The sequence below is a fragment of the Embiotoca jacksoni genome, unplaced genomic scaffold (genome assembly GCF_022577435.1).
Source record: "Embiotoca jacksoni isolate LCO1_2020_lvr unplaced genomic scaffold, fEmbJac1.0.p SCAF_5, whole genome shotgun sequence".
Lineage (NCBI taxonomy): Eukaryota > Metazoa > Chordata > Actinopteri > Embiotocidae > Embiotoca > Embiotoca jacksoni.
The window spans coordinates 14,161,893-14,177,049 of NW_027185403.1; the positions used below are offsets into that span (position 1 = coordinate 14,161,893).

The window sequence follows — 15,157 nt, forward strand, 5'->3', positions numbered from 1 at the left end:
TGATTTCAGTTTGTGAACAAAATATTACAACAAAAATTATAATGATAAACACACGACTTATAATCATCACCTACAGTTTATTTGTACGTGTTTTTTTTCATGTTCATCTTTGACAGGGTGATCATAAATATGAAGAGACAGACATGCAACGGTGTGTGTATGTAAAACTTTTAATATCCAAGCTTAAACAATTTACATAAATTCAACTACACAACCAAACTTCTGTTATCATTTTAATGCTTCAGTAGACTCTGATCACTCGTAGGTGATAATTGTTGTGATTCATGTTTCACTGATAAGATCCTATTAAAGCAAAGTGCGATACCTGATCTCCACACTCTCTCTCTCTCTGAGTCATGTCATCCAGCTGTGCGTCTCACTCATGGTTTCTTAGGTTTGCCTTTGGGGACCACTTTAATGGTGGTGGACACAGATTTGGCTCCCTGCAGGTTGTGAGCAGTGCAGGTGTACATTCCCTGGTCCACGTCTCTCACCTCGTCCACTAGGAGAACAGACTGGGACTGCTGTCGAGCTGCTCCTGCGCTGACTGCACTGATGGTCTCATGTGTGTACAGAGGCCTCCCGATCTGCAACCGGCACAGGCGAGAAATAAGCACATATATAGAGCATGGGAGAAACAGCTCCCCGTTTACAGTAAGCCCTCAAGTTTGAAGCTTACAGGCGAGCAACGCATTATCATACTGTTGGTTAAATGTTAACTTATCACGAAGTAGCTAAAAAGATAAATATGAAGATATCTGCCAGCTGACCTGCTGTCCAGGGTATTCCCAGTTGAACTCTATGAACGTGTCTTGTTCTCCCATCACAGTGCAGCTCACATGCAAGTTCTCCCCCACAACCACTGAGCTCGACGACGCCTGGATCACTGGAGCAGGAGGAGCCATGGGATCTGAGGGCAAATGAGGAGTATTACTGCCAAGTGAATATAAAGGAAGAAAATGTCAGTTGAAGTGTGAAGCTGTGGGTTAGAGAAGTTGTTGGTAAGTTGCTCACCAACTTGAGATCTGATATGGTGTAAAATGTCAGTTAAAGTGTTATCACTGCCAGTTGATTGTTTTGTTTTAAGAGTCAAAAAGCCAAAATGGAAGTATTTATCATGTAAGAAAAAAAGCAAAACCTCCCATCAGAGAAGCTGGAACAAGCTTGGTGAATAACTTTGTGAGTGGTTATGCGAGTCATTACTGATTAACTGATTGTCTGCATTCTTCAGCTCTGTGTTGGTTTGTCTACCTGTCCATTGTTTCTCCCTGCCTTGTGTCTAATGCATCTGGGATCATCTACACACCCTCATAAGGGAAAGGACAACTTTTTGGCAACACTCACAGTTAACATAGATGAGCATGTACTTGGTGGAGCTCTGCCTCAGGTTGCCGAGACTGGCTACACAGTACAAGGCTCCAGCGTGATAAGGCCGAGGTCTGTGGATGGTGAAGCCCTTCTTCACATTGAAGGAGATCTCCGTCCCGTCCACCGCCACCTCCACCGGTGGGAACTCACGGTGCAGAGACACTTTAGCCTCAGGCGATGTCACCTGGCAGGGGAGGATGGTCGGCCAGTTGGTTCTCAGCTGAATCACCTCGTAGTAATCAGATGATGGAACAAATAGTTCTTGCGGGTCTGGTTGGTACAGCGAGAAGATATGGAATATTGACGATAAGATTATGTGGAAGTAAAAAAGGATTCCTATCAAGCCAGTGGTAAAAATAAAACCTGCACGTGGGGGAAGTGCATGTGTAAGCATCAATAAAAGTTTATTTATCATACCAGGAAAGAAGACAAAGACTTTGACTGCTTTGTTGTACTCCTTTCTGCAGTCTGTGTCTTCACAGTACATTGGATAACAGGTGTACTCCCCTGTATCTGCACCGGTAGTGTTGACTAATGTCAGAGAGCCGTATCGCTTGTGTTGGACCATACTGCACAGCCAAAACAGAAAAAAGTCAAAAAAACACACAAGACTCTCCAATGTTTTATCATTCTGTCTTTTGAACAATAAACTTGACATGATTCACAGGAAAGATTTACAGACTGTAAAGTTTACCTGAGCCTCCCATCATCATCCTCCTCCAGGTATGGCGGGACGCTCCACTGCACAGGTTTGCCTCTGCATCTCAGCTCCAGAGTGTCTCCTGACTGCACACTTATGGTCTCTCCCACCTTCTTAAACTTACCTCTGTTTAACACCTTTATGTGTTGGATACAAAAATCATAGTCATACAAAAACACTAACAGATGCAGTCATGGACATTCCCATACCTACAATGATGTAGTACCTGTGTGAGGAAGGTCTGTGCCTGGGCTGCAGGTGTTGCTTTCATCTTGGGTTTGGCCATCACAGCTCTGGGCCCTTTGTTTGTTGATTTCCCAAGTTTGGGTTTGCTTGGTTTGGCTGTCCTCCCTGGAGTGGTCCTCTGTTCTTGAGCATCTTTTTGACATTAAGATACACAGTTCACAGAGTACATCATGCATCAGTAGCACATGTAAATAAGACTGCCACATATGGTAAAGGTATCATGTCATCAAATGAGAACTTGTGGAGTAAGGCATGTCACACATTAGGCCCAGAGAAATGTTCCCTTCTAGGAAAACACGTTCACAAAACTGCACAGCGAGAGAAGAAAGTCACTTACCTAACTCGAAGATTACAGCACAAAAAAGGAGAGCACTTAGCACCAGCCTCCACTTCCACCCAAACAAGCTCACCAAAGGCATGATTGATCAGCAGATTATCAAATTGGTGAGTGGATTGTTAGTTAATGCAGTTCAAGGCACTGCAGAAACCAAAAGGAGGGACGGCAAAAACAGGAGAGAAGAGAGGAGGAGGGCAGAGCTTGCAAAGTGAGCGGTCAGCTGTTTACCAGAATCACATAAATTCCTCCTCCTGAGAGTGGCATTAGTAACCCAAATTCCTCCTGAGTGGCTCAATGGAGGCTTTCAAGCCTGTCCGGACCAATGAGGGTCCAGAGATTGAGGCCCCTCCATCTGAAATCGCACAGCCTGTTTGCTTAGCTGCTGGACTGGAAGTGTGCTAGCAGCATGAAACACGGCCTGTAGAAGGGCTGTGGCAACGTTATTGAAAGCATTTGGTGTCTAATAAACCTTATGTCCCACTTAAACTGTAAATTGAAACAGTGTTCACTAACTTTTATAAAAAGTTCAAAATCACACATTAAAATATGTTAAAATTATGTCTAGTCTGTGAACAGCATGCAACCTTTAAATTTGTTGTTATTCAATGTAAATCATCCAGCTGTGCTTTGAAACACAGACATGATCACAAAATTCTCGATTAAAACGACGCTACAAAAACAAGATTTTTATGTGAAAATCCACCAACTTAATCCAATATTTTCAAAAACAAAACAATAATAATCTAGGTTCTATATCCCTTTTGAGAAAAACTTTTAAATTCATAGTGTGCTATACCTAGTGGGAACAATGTAACCCTTTCCTTCTGAGCTAAGCCCTGATTTTGAACATGACACAGATAAGCTGCCTTGAAAGGTCCTTTTGTTCTCCGTGAACTCTGGGTTGTGAGACATCCCTGGCTCTTCAGCCAAGATTTCAGGTGGAGCTGAACAACAGTATAAATTTAGTTATTATTATTTTTAAACCAATGAGCCCTGCAACAAAGTAACTCCAGAGCACAGTTGTCTGAAAAACGAGATTATTTTGTGTTTTAATCAAGGAATACATCTACAGGAATATAATCAACCAACATGTACAGTTTCCTTATTTACACACAGAAACAAGAAACCATTAATACAGTGAACTTTAAACAGGTTAACAACAAAAAATATAACGTTCCACAAAAGGCTTTCTGTATCTACATTGTGCAGCTTGTTCAGTCTAACACTATAAACTGATATGTACAAAACAGCTCATTATAACCATTATTAAAAGTATATAAAATTTCCACATTTGAGAACAGAGTGAAGGTTATATTTGTAAAATGTGTGCTCCCCCATTTGTAATAATTTTTACACAAATGGCTGAAGAAAATATCATCATTCCCTGTTCCTGAACTTCTTTGAGGTCCAAAGAGAGGTCAGGCAGCATTTCATTGTTTCAATGTTGGGGACACGAAGATCTAAATGCACAACAAACTTTACTAAGATGCAATAAAGTATTAGTGTGGAGTAAAATATAACCAAGTTTGTCCATTTGTCTGCGCCTCGGCACTGACGCTTTGAAGACACAGATCAGCACCGGGTGCATGTAAAACAGCAGTAACACATCACAGGTGGTTACTCACTGTAACATCTCAGTTTATCTGCTTTGACTCCTTCTGAGCTCAGAATTTCTCTTCCTTAATGATGTCCGTGTCTGTTTTGCCGCTGACGGTTTCAACAGTCATCTGGTTGGCATTGAAACGATGCCTCTGAACACTGTTACGGATTCCATAGCCAAAATAGATGAGTAACCCTGCAGAGAGAAAAGGGGGATCATTACAGGTCGGCAACCAACTTGATAAAAGCCTTTGAAACCTGTCAAGCAAAATCACTGGCTTACCCACTAACATCCAGATGCTGTATCGTAGCCATGTGTCTGCGCCTAACTGCACCATCAGGTAGATATTGATGAGTGTACTCACTAAAGGCAGAACAGGGACGAAGGGTACCTATGAAATGAAAAATAAGGACATGAGAAGCTTTTCTAATTGACAAACACCAGAAATTGAGAAACGGTTAAAATATTCTCACCATGAAAGATGCCTTGGTGGGGTTTTGTGGATGCCTCCAGATGAAGAAAATGTTGAGCAGAATGATGATGGACAAGATGCAGACGAGCACCACACTCCACGCTTCCACACGGGACAAAGCATCTAGGGCCTGACTCAGGATGATGCACAGACCGATCACACATGCAACTGCAGAGGGAGAAAAGACGAATAAAAAGAGATCAGCCCGTGGCCTAGAAAAGCAAAGATAGTCCTGAACCTGTTGCTGGTCAAGAAAAGTACTACAGTGCTTTAAAAACAACCAAAAAGTTACAAGTGCCTCAGTAATCTTTTCTTTACTCACCAGAGACTATAGTCAAGATTGTGACTGTTCTTGAGGTGGAAGAGTTGGGAGATGATGGAGGCTTCAAGAAACCAAACTTGGAGTTTGTTTCTACGATCGGCACGCCTGAGTCGTCAGATGAACTTGGCTGGTACCTTGATTACAAAGAGAAGGAAAGAAATATGCAAGAAGTTGAGATAAGCACAACACCGTAGGTATGGAGCTGCAGGACAATAAACTGATAATTGTACCTCAGTATTAGGATGCATATGGCCACGAGTGTGTAAGCAAACAGAGTGCCAATGGACATCATTTCCACCAAGGCTTCCAGATCAAACAGAAGAGCCATGATGGCTGAAGATACAAGAAACGCAGGGTTACTTCAAGTTCATAAACCTCACCACATGTACGTAAAACCAGCTGAACAGCTGGAACATCTGTACCTGCCACTACTCCAGATGATATGGTTGCTACAGCAGGACTGCCCTTGGCCGTGACTTTGGTTAAAGGTTGAAAAAGCAACCCGTCTCTCGCCATGGCAAACAGCACCCGAGGCATCGGGAACATAGAGCCCAGCAGGCTGGAGAGACAAAACCAAAGAGGGTTGGACAACACAACAATGAATGTCTTGAAGGTTTTTGAGTTCAATCTTGTCTGCAAAACAAAACAAATCTTTTTGGCAGCTGGTTTAAGTTCCATTTGTTACAAAAAAAAAATGCTGCTTCCCAACAGAAGCAGTTTAAGTATCAGTGTAATCTGAGAGGACAGTGAAACATTTGGCATCAGAGGTCTTCGTCTGGAAGGTGCAGGGCGACCGCTTGAGTAAAATGAATATTTCTCACTGAATTCACAAAAATCTTTTTATCAGACACTTCATTGCTGTAAGAAACAGCTGACCTTAATCATGTTGGGCTACGCTACAATTGCTGTCAGTTAACCTGGAGGCCTTGCAGCAACCTTGAATGCTTTCCAGGTTCTTTGTGAAGCTGATAAAGAGTTAATATTGTGGAGTATACTCTGTTAGTTTCAAGATCAACAGTAGAGATTACAAAATGGAGCCAGATGCTGCAGAGATGCCTGATTACAGATCCATCTTTATCTGAAAACACATGTGTCCAGGCTCTTCTTCTGACAAAGTATGAGTTGAGATGAAAGAAGTTGTTTCATAATGCAAAATTGGTGGTGGGTCTTTATAATTCTTTCATGCATCAGTAAAGCATTTGCACGAAATAAATGGCCAAGCATCAAATATTTACCTCCTGCCACTTGCTGTCAAAAGCTGTTAATATTCAAAGAATCAAACAGTGGATAAGCAGGGGTTTAAGCTGAAATATCAACATCACATGACTACAGCTGCACTCCCGGTATAGTTTCATACCTGGTGGACAGTGCACACAGTGAACCCACAGCCACAACATATTTGGCTGGACTCCAGCCGACATATTCAAAGGCCACTGGCAGGGGGCTCTTTTCACTGAGCAGGTAGTAGGGCATCATCAGGGTGAGAGCAGCGGACACGGCAAAGTAGGCCAGGAAACAGATAAGTAGTGAGGCCACAATGCCCACAGGGATGGATTTCTGGGGGTTCTTCACTTCCTCACCTACAAAGAAAGAAGCAAAGAAGTTAGTCTCACTTTTGAACAATGATTTTCCTGCAGGTGTTTGGGGATACATGATATAAAAAGAGCACTATCCCACAACCGTGAAACAACAGGCATAGAAGTTCTGAAAATTGAAGCTAAATGAGAGACTGGAGTTAAAACTGATCATAGATGTCTAGCAGACATTAAGAAAGCAAATGTTTCAGCTGTTGTTTTAAATCTATGTTAATATCAACAATTTCAGTATGCTTCATTAATTACAGTATTGTTACATCATTAGATTATCAAAGTTTATTACCCTAGCGTCATTACCATATGTGGTGGTATTACTTTGTAATGTGATAAGAACCATCCTTTACTCTCTTCTAAAGTAATACAACATTATAATACTCATTATCCTCTGTAAGAATGGGCCAGGGCGCACCATTAGGCAGTACTTTTACATTTTACTCTGCAACGTCCCCAAATAAACTACATTACCCAGGGGGCATTGCACGTGACGCCCACCTCTTCTGGTTCTCTCATGTGTGCTGGTGGCTAGTTAATATAACGTTGTATTAACCTTACAGTAATGTTGGCTTGTCTAAAAAGAGGACATGAAGAGGACACGAACAGAGTCAAATGCTTAAACAGCAGAACTTCGGCAGTCAGAAACTTCCTATCAACACTATCCTATCTAAGTATTTGATCATCTCATTCATAATGAGTAACAGTGTTTGTTTGTCCTCCCAATTTATTTTGTGTTTGCCTAATTTATGTTAGTGTGAAATAACCAAGCGGATAATACAACTTAGTTGTCAACCGCCAACTGTCCGAGGTTCACGACAGAAAACGGCTGACGTTGCTTCCTGAACGTCACTCTTCCGTCATCATTTTGTTAATCAGCGGATCATAAACCTGCTTCAAGGCTGCAGACCGCCAGCTGCTGTGTTGGAGTTTGTAGATTGACGTCATTAGATTTGATAGCAGCTGATGAACACATACATGTAAATAAAAGGAGTATTGGCACTTTTTTCTTTCTGCTTCAAGCACTGGAATTCACTTCATTTAGATTTTTACTTCTTAATTGCACAGCAAACATAGTTTTGAACCTTCTGTTGTAATTTTCCAATTTGCATTATGATTTTTTATATTTTTTTTTTAAGTAGACCCAAATTCCAATTTATATTGTCAAACAACACAATCGGTCCTCTTACCTGTGGTAGCGATGCAGTCAAATCCAACAAAAGCGTAGAAGCATGTTGCAGCTCCTGCCAGAGTTCCACTGAAGCCATATGGGAAAAATCCTCCCACTCCATACACACTGGTCACGTTGGCAGTCGAGCTCAAGTTTCTGCAGCAGGGAGAGAGCATTACCTTGTGTTTAGTTACAGTGAGATAACCAGGAGAGCGATACTGTTGTATTCATGTAAGGATTTGGCACAAACCCGAACCCAGACAGGATCACATTGCTTTTTAAATTTACTTGAGTTCTGCTGTGGCGTTTATCAGAGCCTCTTCACTGATTTGCCAGTTGGAGATGTTTCCCTTGACGAAGCCAGAGATGGCCACAAACAGCAGCACCAGGATGTTGATTGCCGTGAAGATCTTGTTGATAGTTGTCGACTCTTTTACTCCAAATGCCAGCACACCTTCGTGGAAAACATAGTGAGTATGAATTTTTCTGTCTGTATTGTATTACACTCACCAAGTTAATAACACCAATTTTACCATTATACCTGACAGTAGCAGGATGAGAGTAGCTGCAAAGACATCTGGGTAAGGTGCCAGGCCAGAAAGGCCCATGGCTGCATTTTCTTCAAAGTATTTTGATATGACGCCCCCAATGAGGTCGTCAAAGGTCCCACTCCATGCCAGTGCAACACTGGATGTCCCTGAGCAGATAACGAGAGATAGATGCAATAAACTCATCACTCAGTCACTAGCAGTTAACAGCAGTCATAAACATAAAATACACATGGGAACATTTCCTTTCCTGTTCCTTTTACACTTTCTAACTTTAAAATCCTGGTTTATTGGATCGTTAAAATTAATTTACCAAGCAGTGCAGAAAGGAAAAGAAAAATTTGAGGTTTTGAAATCAGACAAACCTTTCAAACTTAAACTTGTATTGTAAATAGAGCCATTAAGAATCTGCTTCTAAAGCAGGTGACAGGTCAGAGAGCAATGTTAAATAGTCTCTTGTTGATGGTTGATCATTTATGGATGTCAGTGCTCTCGGTGAGCCAAACATATTACATAAAAGGAAAATCATCTGTTTTTAATGTCAGAAAAATGATGTTGATCAAAATCACAAGTTTGAGAGCCACAGATTCAAATTAAGATAAAGATTTCGTTAAACTGATAAATGTCCTTTACAGTTTTGTCATATGCAAGCCAAGAAGAAATTTTCTAATAAGCTAATCATTAAAAAGCATTCAATAATAAACTTTTGACTCTAATCGATAAACAAACCCAGTGTATCACACTTGCCTATGACATAGGAGAGGAGCAGATTCCAGCCAGTGATGAAAGCCAGGAGCTCTCCAATAGTCACATAGCTGTAAAGGTATGCTGAGCCTGTTTTGGGAACCCGGGACCCAAACTCTGCGTAGCACAGCCCGGCAAATATAGAGGCCACCGCGGCGATGAAGAAACAAATGATGATGCTGGGTCCCGCGGTGTCTCTGGCCACCTCTCCAGAGAGGACGTAGACTCCAGCCCCCAGGGTGCTGCCCACACCGAGGGCCACCAGGTCCAGAGTGGTCAGGCATCGATTAAACGTGGACTCCTCTCCATCTGGATCGAGGGGCTTCCTCCGAGACACGCTCACAAGAAAGGACTTCACCCTGCCACACGGCATGCTTCTGGGGTTTGGATCCGGATGGAAAGATGAAGGAATTATATAGGAAGAGACAGGTGGGAGTGCGGATTAATGTTGAGGGAGCAAGTGGGAGAAACAGTGAGGGGAGAGGAGGGGAAGGAAGGGCAGATCAGCGAATGTGTCAGTGAATAATTGTCAGGTCAGCCCCTCAGGAACGTTTCCCCTTCAAAGAAACATTATCACCAAAATATATTTTTGATTTGGAAAAAAGGAGTATTTATTTAAAAAACAACACAAAACACACAAACACTGCTGTAATTCATATTGAGGCATCAAAGAGCACCAGTCAACTGTAAAACTTGGAAATATAAGTTCTGTTAAAGCTCAATAATGTTCACGTGACAAAAGACACACTCCACTAATATTTCACAGAGTTTAAATGAAGAAAAACAATTCACTCACCAATACTGTGCAATTTCCTGCCTCACCGGTGTGCTTAGAAGAAACAATTGATAAGATATGTTACTCTCCCAAATCACAATATTCTTTTATAGCTGTTCTTCTTATCACCCCCCCTGATATTATACTGCTGATGCTGGGAGTTTTCATTGCCACCCACAGCGCAGAAAACAACACCCTGCTCCAGGACTGCACTTTACTCAGCCTTCACATTCTTACACAATTACTTCCTTGAATATTTCTGAGCAGCAGATGCAAAAAAAAAAAAAAGAAGTTTTTATTAATGTGCAAAGTGTGTACTCACTGCACCGCTGCAGTATCATCTCAGAGATAATTCCTCCTTCAGCTTGATTCAGGGCTGCCTTTGATCAATCACTGCTATAAAAAACAAAAACATAGTCTAACTTTATAACTTATAGTCTTATCTGTGCAGGGTTTTTAAAAAAAAAATTATTTATTACTAATCTACTTATTGTCAATGAATGCTATTTTTAATATGATAGTCTGACACAACAGATATGAACATGTTTAGAAGAAATGTAACTAGATATGAAGTAAATTAAACAAAGACAGCATTAGATTTTTTCTTTATTTTTAACAGGGTTTTCAATGACTAACTTTTCTTTAGGGGAGGTCATGCCTTTGAAGTAAGTGAGAGCTCTAATCATCTTAATGCCTTCAAGATAACGCACAGGAAACGGAACCGTTGAAAAATAAACATCTGATTGTGGCCAAACAGTGTGAGCTGAGAAAAAACAAACTACACTTTTTTTTCCACCACATTTGAATTCCTAATTTCCAGTGTTCATGAATAAAACTTGGTTATTCATTTTAAAAGGGAAGTATGCAGAGCTCATTCCCTCCTAAACTAAACTCTGTCATCTCAGTGTGTTTACATGTCAGCATTGCTTAGAAACAAGCCTGTGACCTTATCACTGCAGCTCTGTCCGAGTTTTCCTGCCTGCCTTTTAGGAGCCGCGTCTCCATCTCTACCTAAAGGTGTGAGCCAGCCAGACTCATGGTCCTGTGAGTTAATGAAACAGAGGAGGACAAAGCAGCTTTCATGGCTTATGCATGCAGCAGGCTGCACACTTACTCGTTGAGAGGTAGCATTCGCCTTCTCATCTCCCATCAGGGGATTTTCAGCTCACCTAATCCCTCCTGGCATCTACTTCAGCAGGCAGGAGGCGAGTGGGAAGGCAGCCTGTGTGGACGCTCAAAGTACCTTTGACCAAACTTGAGCTCAGGCTTCCTATCTGCACATCTCATGAGCTGAGATACCATCTCCAGAAGGACAATGGGGTAATGCTTAACTAAATAGCAGTTACTACACACGTGATGTGCTGCTTTATGATCAGAGGGCTTATCGTGATTACAGTGAAGCTCAGTTAATGTCCATTAATGTGTTAGTTTTGTTTGTCAACTGTGTGTTTAAAAGCACATTATGCAGCACGAGTTTAATAAATGACATATACTACATACTAAAAAGCAGAGGTCAGTGATTTACATCTGACCTGATGGTAATTTTAGATACACAAGTTGTTTACCTTGTCTTCAGTTCCACGAGGAGTAACTGGGGTCTGTAACAGCGCAATGACACAACAATATCCGAGCCGCTCGACTTGGACGAAGGAAACGTGATTTTTACAGCGATATATACAAGACTGGCCTGTGTGACCCTCCCACTCAATGGAATTACTTACAAAGTAGCCTTTCTCACTCCAGACCAGTTTGGATCATAATGTGCTCATTTTTGTATGGAAGGCGCAGTGTGAGAACTGTGAACAAATCCTATTCAGAATGTGAAAAATGCTTTTGTGTTCACTTTGTTTGCTGTTTTTCCTCCATATTTTCAGATTCATTAATTTGGGATATATGCGTAAATTTTTGGGAATATAACTTGTTTTCTGTTGTGAATAATTTTGAGAAAATATAAAACATTGGTCTTTCATAACAAATAAAGTTACCAGATGCCCGTATAGTCAAAATAATCGTCCCTTGTTGGTGTCGGTAAAAATATACAGTTAAAATAAAAAAAATATATCAGCATGAGATTTTAAAATCATAGTTTGGAATTTTGAAAAAAATAAGTTTTACATTCCAACAGTTTGACATGAGAACAACTTTTTGCATTTGTGTTTTTTTTTATTTTTTATGACGTTATGTTTTGCAGATTTCCTTGCTCTGCCTGTAGTGCAGTCGAGTCTGACGATCAGTGTGCAGTTACTTTTCAAAGCACAAGAGGTCAGTATACACCAATGACTTTTCATCACTGGTACCTTTAGTTTCAACTAAATTAAAGGATAAAGGAAAAGTAACAAATCAACCCTCTGTCCTTGATGGACTGTTTACAACATGAACTGTTAAAATAGAAACCTGGATGAGAAGTGTCATTTGTGTTAATGCGTTGAATGGAAGTCAGGTGAATCACTGTTGGTCACTATAAAGCAAGATTTAAGTCAGTGACTCTGAGGCTGGTTTTGTTGTGGAGTGCCTTCTTCACTTTGATCAAAACATCCACCTCTAAGTTTGTTGGACCCAAATAAAAAGTGGCCAGAAACTTAACTAGTGAATCATGTAACTTTATTCTTTGAATGACAAAGGACAAAGTAGAAATCTGACATGCAAAAAGGCTGCATAAACAGGAAATCTCTTTCCCTGCAGATTCCTTTCAACCTCTTTCCTCATGCTCCTCATGGAGGGTATGATGTGATTGATTGGTCAACAAAACACTGAGCTATCTGATTGGTGCAAATTATTGCTGAAGCATCACTATAGATGTGAACAAGTATTTGAGCTGTTCCCCTATATCAGGATGTCACCACCATATTACATATACATACATACATATGTTCCCTGTCTGCTCTCTCTCTTGCAAACCTTTGAAGATAACACATTTCCTTCTCTGGGCCTTTAAGAGACTGCAGGTCAAGATGATCTTCTCTTCTTTTGTCGGTTGTGAGTAATATAATCAGATGTGTAATTTATGTGACCAAACATGTTTTATTGAACACTTATCAGCCCAAGTATTGATTACATGTTTCCTTTAAGAGCTTGGAGTGATGATAAAACATACTGAGTCATGCCTGTGCTGTGATAGTAGGTGCTTCCTGTAAGTCGCCTTCGTACCGTCGTGTCCTGGTCCATAGGGAATCCTTCTGTTTCCTTCAGTTCGTCCCATAACTTATCATATTCTCTCATTTCTCTCTTTCTGACTCCCTTGTCACATCCACTACTCAACTGTATCCTAATGAGACCCCACTGTTCTCCTACATTCACTTCTGGGCCACAGCCCCCATACTCCGCACACTCTCGATCAAATTCACCTTCCATCTCTTTTTTTTAAAAATTTTTTTTTTTACTGTTTATTCAATACTACCACACAGTGATAATTCAACACACACGTGGAGATTGAGTGTGAATGACTCCTTTAGGTCAATTTGTGGATCTAGTGAGACAAGCTTCTAGGCTGAATAAATTCAGTCTGGTCTCACTCTAGGGGTCGCCCCAGATACCACAAATCTTTTAATTCACACTCACTTCTTCACCAACACCACCCTTTGTCCCCACAGAACAAGAACTTGCCGAGACTGGCTGTCTCTATAAAACTTGCTTAGTTCTTGGAAGCCACCCACATTTCCCCGTATTTAAATGCTTTCAACAATCTTCAATTTCACTTCAACATTGGACTGCAGTGGTCAGTTCTCCGTAAGAAAAATTAATGACCTCACACACGTTGTATCGCCGGGCCTCTTTAAGTTTACGCCTTATACAACGATCTTTTGTTCCGCCTCTAACGGATCCAGGTCTGTAACCCTTGGCTTTTTTGGAGGACTCTAACCTCTCTGGTTTCCAAACCCTAACATGGGCCTCTAACCCCCACTTTTTTTTTTTTTTTTCTCGATGGTGGGCCTCTAACCCCCGTCTGACGCTTATTATTCTGCCGCTTACTAGGACATTGAGGTCCTCACCATGACAACAATATAATTTGATTATAATCCAATTGCAGAACAGGTGTATGCTTACCTTCTTAGATGTGCCGGCACTGTTGTCACCGTTGACCAGATGTCCGCTGTTGGTTCTGTCTTTTTACCGCCTTCACTTCTCCGTCCTCATCACGTCGGGGTCACCAAATTGTTGGACTTGGGCTGCTGCTAGTATAAAGCCAATATGTGTCAGCCCCCAGTCCTGCTTGTTCTTTAATGAGGCTATAGGAGAAGATGTCAGGCTTCAAGATATTTATTTAACAGCCGCAGAATAATCAGTTTACAGAGCTCTGGGTCCATACTATGTTTCCCTGACCGCAACAAAGTATGTGTCAGTTCATGAAGTCTGACCTCCTGACTTTCCCTGACCCAGTCTTCTTATAGTACTGAAACAAAAAGTCATGTGTATTGATGTATCCTTTGTTGGTTGGTCGAGGTGGTGGTTGTCTTCCTTCACACCCTGGAGTCCTCCAGACAGCCGTCTGTCCTGTTTATGCCTCAAAGAACAACAGTATGTGACCCCACAGGTTGCCGACCCCCTCCTGTGACCTTTTGGTTTGGCACAGTAGTTTCACTCTCATTCCCAACCACACCCTTTTGTCTATACCTTCATCCCCAACCACACCTTTTTGTCTACACCTTCATTCCCAACCACACCCTTTTGTCTACACCTTCATTCCCAACCACACCCTTTTGTCTACACCTTCATTCCCAACCACACCCTTTTGTCTACACCTTCATTCCCAACCACACCCTTTTGCCTACACTTTAGGATTAATAGTTGATAATACGACCTATATATAATTAACATGATATGGCATACATATATGTTGTATTATTGTAAACATAACCTAGCACAGAATCGCACACCTGTCATCATGTCTTCTGCCACCACTCTCCGGACATGATGTTATATGAAACTAGTTTGTATCAGCATTTGTGCCTCCTTTCATAAAACCAGTTACAGTTCACTTCTCTCATATTTGAGACGTTTTGACTTCTGTATGCTGACATTCTCTCTCTCTCTCTCCCCCCCTCCCCCCTCCTCTCCCAGCTATGCTGGTGTCTCTCTCCTTCTGACCGGAATGGACTCCTGATAAGCCAGAAATAGAGCAGCTCTCACATCAGTGCCAGCAAGCTGCACTCTGTTAAAATCAAACTGAAACATGTGACAAAGACAGATTGAGTGCTACTGATGCTTTACGGCATTTACGTAAGGAAATACAAGTTTTGTTTGACTTGTTGGCAGACTAAGAAGTGCAGGAGAAGACGTGCTTAACCCTC

At 41.4% G+C, this 15,157-nt stretch overlaps 2 protein-coding genes across 2 annotated transcripts; both read right to left on the reverse strand.

Moving 5' to 3' along the window:
* Positions 1 to 77: 77 nt before the first annotated feature.
* On the reverse strand, positions 78 to 2,857 carry LOC138211212 (platelet-derived growth factor receptor-like protein). The gene is made up of 7 exons (XM_069170939.1): positions 2,652 to 2,857; positions 2,295 to 2,446; positions 2,063 to 2,205; positions 1,786 to 1,937; positions 1,345 to 1,638; positions 771 to 910; positions 78 to 587 (listed from the first exon to the last, which is right to left on the reverse strand). The coding sequence occupies exons 1-7, from the start codon at positions 2,731 to 2,733 to the stop codon at positions 381 to 383; spliced, it is 1,170 nt and encodes a 389-aa protein (XP_069027040.1). The 5' UTR covers positions 2,734 to 2,857; the 3' UTR covers positions 78 to 380.
* An 815-nt stretch (positions 2,858 to 3,672) lies between these two features.
* Positions 3,673 to 9,482, reverse strand: LOC138211219 (cationic amino acid transporter 2-like). The gene is made up of 11 exons (XM_069170955.1): positions 9,098 to 9,482; positions 8,344 to 8,499; positions 8,091 to 8,256; positions 7,822 to 7,958; positions 6,403 to 6,625; positions 5,468 to 5,604; positions 5,276 to 5,378; positions 5,046 to 5,179; positions 4,725 to 4,891; positions 4,534 to 4,642; positions 3,673 to 4,446 (listed from the first exon to the last, which is right to left on the reverse strand). The coding sequence occupies exons 1-11, from the start codon at positions 9,465 to 9,467 to the stop codon at positions 4,316 to 4,318; spliced, it is 1,833 nt and encodes a 610-aa protein (XP_069027056.1). The 5' UTR covers positions 9,468 to 9,482; the 3' UTR covers positions 3,673 to 4,315.
* Positions 9,483 to 15,157: the final 5,675 nt, after the last annotated feature.